The sequence below is a fragment of the Mobula hypostoma genome, chromosome 7 (genome assembly GCF_963921235.1).
Source record: "Mobula hypostoma chromosome 7, sMobHyp1.1, whole genome shotgun sequence".
Taxonomy (NCBI): Eukaryota; Metazoa; Chordata; class Chondrichthyes; order Myliobatiformes; family Myliobatidae; genus Mobula; species Mobula hypostoma.
The window spans coordinates 20,804,524-20,810,523 of record NC_086103.1 but is presented as its reverse complement, the minus strand read 5'-3'; the positions used below and the strand labels follow the sequence as shown (position 1 = coordinate 20,810,523).

Genomic DNA, 6,000 nt, shown 5'->3' with positions numbered 1-6,000 from the left:
AAAACAGTTCTGGCTATTACCTTATAGACTTAGTTTCTATCATGACTTTACATTACTAAACAACTTAAACACTTCATTCATTAAGGAAGTGGAAGTCAGGAGAAAACATGCCATTCCTCACTGAAAGGTTAATGGTGGAAAGGATGGGCAGCTTCAAGCTTCTTGGCACCTCGGAAGATCTATTCTGTGCCCAATTCATTGATGCACTCATGAAGGTGGCCCAGCAGCAGCTCTACTTCATTAGGGGTTTGAGGAGATTCAGTATGTCTCCAAGTCACTTAAAAATTTTCTACAGATGTATGGTGGGGAGCGTTCTGACTGGTTGCATCATGGCATGGATTTTGCTGTGAAGACTGATGAAGGTAGAGCAGTGGATGGTGTCTACATGGATTTTAGTAAGGTACTTGATAAAGTCCCTCTTGGGAGGATAATCCAGAAAATTAAGATGCATAGGATCTGTAGCAAATTGGCTATTTGGACTTAGAACTGTCTTGCATATAGACAACAGTGGGTAGTGGTCGAAAGGACTTATTCGAGCTGGAGGTTTGTAATCTCTGGTATTCTGTAGGGATTTGTGCTGGGACCTCTGCTGTTTGTGATGTATACAAACGACCTGGATGAAAATGTAGATGGTTGGGTTAATAAGTTTGCGAATGATACCAAGATTGGTGGAGTTGTGGATAGTGTAGAAGACCGGCAAAGAATACAACACAATATAGAACAGGGCCGAGAAATGGCAGATAGAGTTTAACCCAGATAAATTTAAGGTGTTGCCCTTGGTAGGACAAATGCAAGGAGACCATAACAGTGTTGCGAGATCTTAACAATGTTGCTGAGCAAAGAGATTTTGGGTTCCCAGTTCATAGCTCTGTGAAAGTGGTTACACAAGTCAATAAGGTGGTTAATAAGGGTGATGGAATGCTTGCTTTTATTAGTTCAAAAGCAAAGAGGTTATGTTGCGATTTTATAAAACGCTGGTGAGGCCACATCTGGATCATTGCGTACAGTTCTGGTCGCTCTACTATAGGAAGTATGTTGAGGCTTTGGAAAGGGCGCAGAAGAGATTTACTAGGATGCTGCCTGGTTTAGAGGGCGTGCGCTATCATGAGAGACTGGTTGTTTTCTTTGGAGCGTCAGAGGCTAAGGGGAGATCTGATAGAGGTTTATAAGATTATGAGAGGCACAGATAGAGTAGACAGTGAGTATCTTTTTCCTAGAGTAGTCTAATGGTTCTCAGAAGAGCCCAAGCAGTTCGATCACTCATACCAACAATAAGAGAAAGACAACTCAGATTCCTAGGACACATCATGCAGAAAGATATACTAGAAAAACTCATACTCTCTGGAAAGATTGAGGGGAGTAAACCTAGAGGAAGACCTCGGCTTATGTACATCAAAAGCGTAGCCAGGTGGCTACACATCGAGGAAATGGAAGTCATCCAAAAAATGAAGGATAGATCAATATGGAAAACCATGGTCACCAAGGTCTGCATCGGATATGGGACCCAGACAGACAGACAGACTAATAGATTCAAATAGGTAAGTTTTTTTTTACTTAGAGTGTGGTGGATGCCTGGTATTGTGGTAGAGGCAAATACATGAGAGGCTTTTAAGAGACGTTTAGATAGGTCCATGAATGTAAGGAAGATAGAGGGATATAAACATTTTGTAGGTAAGAGGGATTAGTTTTTTGATTTACTTTTTTGCTGGTTCGGCACAACATTGTGTGCCGAAGGGCTGGTTCCTGTGTTGTTTCCTCCTTCCTTGCAGACAGTGCAGAGAAATGAAAGTGGAAGCCATGCAGTCACACCTTCCACTGCAGCACAATGGAACAATAACAAAGATTGCAAAGGCAAACTACTGCAGAGAAACGTTTCAAAGGAAACTTCAGAACATTTCTCCTACAACCTCTAGCAGTTTTATTGGACTTGAAAGTCTCAATGTAATGTGGTGAGGCATAAAATAGGAGGCAGTTTTATATCCCTGAACATGACATGCCACATAACGGAGACTCCAATGCACAGACTGCAAGAGGTGGCAAAGGGTTTATTGACTCAGCCAGCACCATCACTGTCACAACACTATCAATTGCCAAGGATTCTCGCTGTGCAGGAAATGCCTGTTTCTCATTACTACCAGAGATGGTCCAAATTTAATGATTCAGAAAGAGCTTCTTCCCAACTGGCATCAGATTTCTGAATAGTCCATGAACATTATCGTGTTCTTTTTATTTGCACTATTTAATTTTGTAATTTATAGTAATTTTTAATGCCCCTGCTGCTGTAAAACAAACTTCACATTGTATAAGTCAATGATAATAAAACATAATTCTGATTCAAAAAAAAGTTTACAAAGCAAAGTAATAACATCTTCCAATTTTATTGCAGTCCCAACTTTACCAAGTTTTCTGAACTAAGTTTTTAGGCTTGAGATGCTGTATTTGGTTCGAGAAGAAGTTCCTTTCAGTTGTAGTTGGGCCAATAATTGCGCTAAAGATAGCTTTCAAAGTTCAGTACTTAGTTCATGGTACATTTAAGAGTGTGTATAGCGTGTCAAGTCACTAACAGCCAATTTCAGAGTTTATCAAGTTTGTCCACTGCCCTTTTCGCTCTCTGCTTCCTGAGACTGATGGACAGCGGGCAAGCTTGTTAAAAGAATTCAAGCTGCACCAATCTTAGGTGATATCAAGGCACAACTTGGAACTTCCATAAGGGCCTGGCTGGAATGGAGAGCAGAATAAACTAGCAAGATTCACAAAGATTCAGAAAGATGAAACTTTATTTGAGGAAAGTGCATAGTCAGCCACATATCAGCTTGCCTGCACTGAGAAAATGGCTAATACTGGACTACAACATAGCTTCCCCATTCACTCTAATTATCACATGTTTTAGATATCTCTTGGCCATGGAAGGCAGAGGATAATGGTGAACGGGTGTTCCTCTGACTGGGATTTGTGACAAGTGCCGCCCTACGGGGATTAATTCTGGGACCCCTGTTGTTTGTGGTGGTTTGGATGAAAAGGTACAGAAAGTGGGCTGGTTAGGAAGTTTTCAGATGACACAAAAGTCGGTGGAGTTGTAGATAGTGATGATGGTTGTCAAAGGATTTAACAGGATATAGATCAGTTAAAGATCTGGGCAGAGAAATGGCAGATTGAGTGCAAACTATTCCCCTTTGCGAAATCAAATGTATAAAGGGAAATTATATGGTAAATGACAAGACCCCTAGGAGCCTTGATGTACAGAGGGATCTTGGAGTGCAAGCCCATAGTTCCCAGGAAATGCAACTCAAGTAGGTAAGGTGTTAAAGGAGGAATACAGCAATACTAGCCTTTATCAGTCAAGGCATTCTGTATAAAAGTGGAAAAGTAACATCACAACTGTATAAATCTTTGATTAGGTCACATTTAGAGCATTGTGTGTAGTTCTAGTCACCGCTTTATACAAAGATGTGGCGGCTTTTGAGAAGGTGCAGAAGAACTTCAGCAAGTCATCTCCAGGACTCGAGAGTATAAACTGGACATATTAGGATCGCTTTCTCTGGAACGTCAGAGGCTGCAGAGAGAGCTGATAGAGGTACGTAATGTGAAACGCATTGATAGCACAGATAGTTTGTCTATGGTGGAAATGTCAAATACTAGAGGAACAGACACAACACGCAGGAGGAACTCAGCAAGTCCAGCAGCATCTGTGGAGAGAAATAAACAGTCAATGTTTTGGGCCAAAACCCTTCATCAGAGTTTATTTCGCTTTACAGATGCTGCCTGACCTTCTGAGTCCCTCCAGCATTTAGTGCGAGCTGCTCAAGATTTCCCTCCAGCATTTAGTGCAAGCTGCTCAAGATTTCCAACCCCTGCAGAATCTCTTGTGTTTATGAAATACTAGAGGATATAGCTTTAACTTGGGGGGGGGGGGAGGAATAATAAGAGAGTGCAAGGCAAGTGTTTACAAAAAGAGTGTTAAGTGCATGGAATATGAAGTGAGTGGTCGGTGGTGACAGTAATAATTAAGAATCACTTAGACAGGCAGAGTAGGAAGGGATACAGATCGTGTGGTGGCAGATGGGATTCATTTAATTTCCCCATCATGGCTGGTGGGCAGAAGTGCCTGTCTTTTCTATACTCAGTGGCCACTTTATTAGGTACAGGAGTGGAACCTGGTTGGTCTTCTGCTGCTGTAGCCCATCCACTTCAAGGTTCACACTGTTGTGCATTCAGAGATGCTCTCTGCACACCACTGCTGTAAGTGCATGGATATTTGGGTTAATGTCGCCTTCCTGTCAGCTTGAACCAGTCAGGCCATTTTCCTTTGACCTCTCTAAATACAAGTTATTTTTGTCCACAGACCTGCCACTCACTGGATTTTTTTTTTGTGTTCCCTCCCATTCACTGTAAATGCAGTTGTGCATGAAAATCCCAGGAGATCAGTAGTTTCTGAGATACTCAAACCACCCCATCTGGCACCAACAATCATTCCACAGTCAAATTCACTTAGATCATATTTCTTGCCCATTCTGATTTTTGGTCTGAACAACAACTGAACCTCTTGACCACGTCTGCATGCTTCTAGACACTGGGTTACTGCCACATGACTGGCTGATCAGATATTTACATTAACGAGGTCTGCAGGTGTATCTAATAAAGTGGCCACTGAGTGTACTATTTCAAACATAGTTCATGGAAAAACTGTATTTGTACTTTTCTGAATCCGCCTGAAATTCACACCCATGATTGACTTCAATGTTGCACAGATGTGAGAGTGAAGGTTGAGAAAAGCAAGTTGGTTTTATTTTTGTACCAGTTCAACATTGTTACATGTCAAAAAAGAAAACTCAAATTATATATCAACAACAAAATAGAAAGTACAAGACTATTTTCACAATCATCCAGAAAGAATAGTATCTGATTCATAAAATGGTTCTCGCTGCAGCTTACTCTGAAAACTATAATTAATGACATAACATTTTTACTAAACATGGGTGTTCAAAGAGCTGACACGGCACTTGATGATTTCTGAGCATTGGTCGATGTTCTTCCTGATACGGTAAAAGTGTTCGACGTATTGGGAACGGCTCAGCAACTCGACAAAATCCTCATCATGTGTGATCACCAGAAGCTGAAAGTTGCTTTGGTTTGAGCGGCTCTTTATTATCCTAGAAAACAGCAACACAGCTTGGTCATTGGTTGCAGTCTGCCATCACTACAGGACTTGCACGAGACAAAGATTCAGACAGGAAAAGTCATCGCAGATGCCACCCGTCCAGCCAACTGTCTTTGCCCATAGTTCCCTTCTGGAAAGCACTATAGGGCTATTAAAAAAAAAACTTCATGCCACCTTAAAAGTTTCTTCCCCCAAGCAGTTAATCTGATCAACCATTCTAGTTAGTCCTATCCCCACCCCCCGCACTCTCTATTATCTTAGTCACTGCATTTCATGGTAAACACTTTAAACCACTGCGACACCCACAAAATGCTGGAGAAACCCAGCAGGTCAGACAGCGTCTATGGAGATGAATAAACAGTTCTATCACCTTCCGGCTGTCCGCTTTCCCTTTGCCTCATCTTTTTATTCTGGTGTCTTTCCCCTTCCTTTCCAGTCCTGAAGAAGTCTTAGACCAAAATGTCCAATGCACTCTTTTCCATAGATGCTGCCTGTCCTGCTGAGTCCCTGCAGCGTTTCGTGTGTGTTGCTTAGGGTTTCCAGATCTGCAGATTTTCTCATGTTTATAACTTTAAATCACTTTTTAAAATGCTGCTGGTATATACATGCTGGCAATTATGTATTCATGTACATTTTAATCCAAATCCATTTATTCTAAAAGTTTAGTATCATTCTTTACAATTGTTGAATGTTGTTGTATGTTGTGCTAACACATAACAGCAAATCCCTAATACACATAAATGTGTATGGCAACAAAAGTTGATCCCTGTTAATAACAATTGTTTCTTTGTTAGGAAGGATAACACACTTGTAATCCAAACCTCATTGCTAACAATGCAAAG

At 41.1% G+C, this 6,000-nt stretch overlaps 1 protein-coding gene across 1 annotated transcript in view; it reads right to left on the bottom strand.

Moving 5' to 3' along the window:
* Positions 1 to 2,280: 2,280 nt before the first annotated feature.
* rad50 (RAD50 homolog, double strand break repair protein) overlaps positions 2,281 to 6,000 on the bottom strand; it is a 218,229-nt gene continuing 214,509 nt past the window's right edge. The window contains exon 26 of the mRNA XM_063053126.1: positions 2,281 to 5,150. Coding sequence (XP_062909196.1) covers positions 4,967 to 5,150 — 184 coding nt within the window. The 3' untranslated portion in view covers positions 2,281 to 4,966. The remainder of the gene's footprint in view (positions 5,151 to 6,000) is intronic.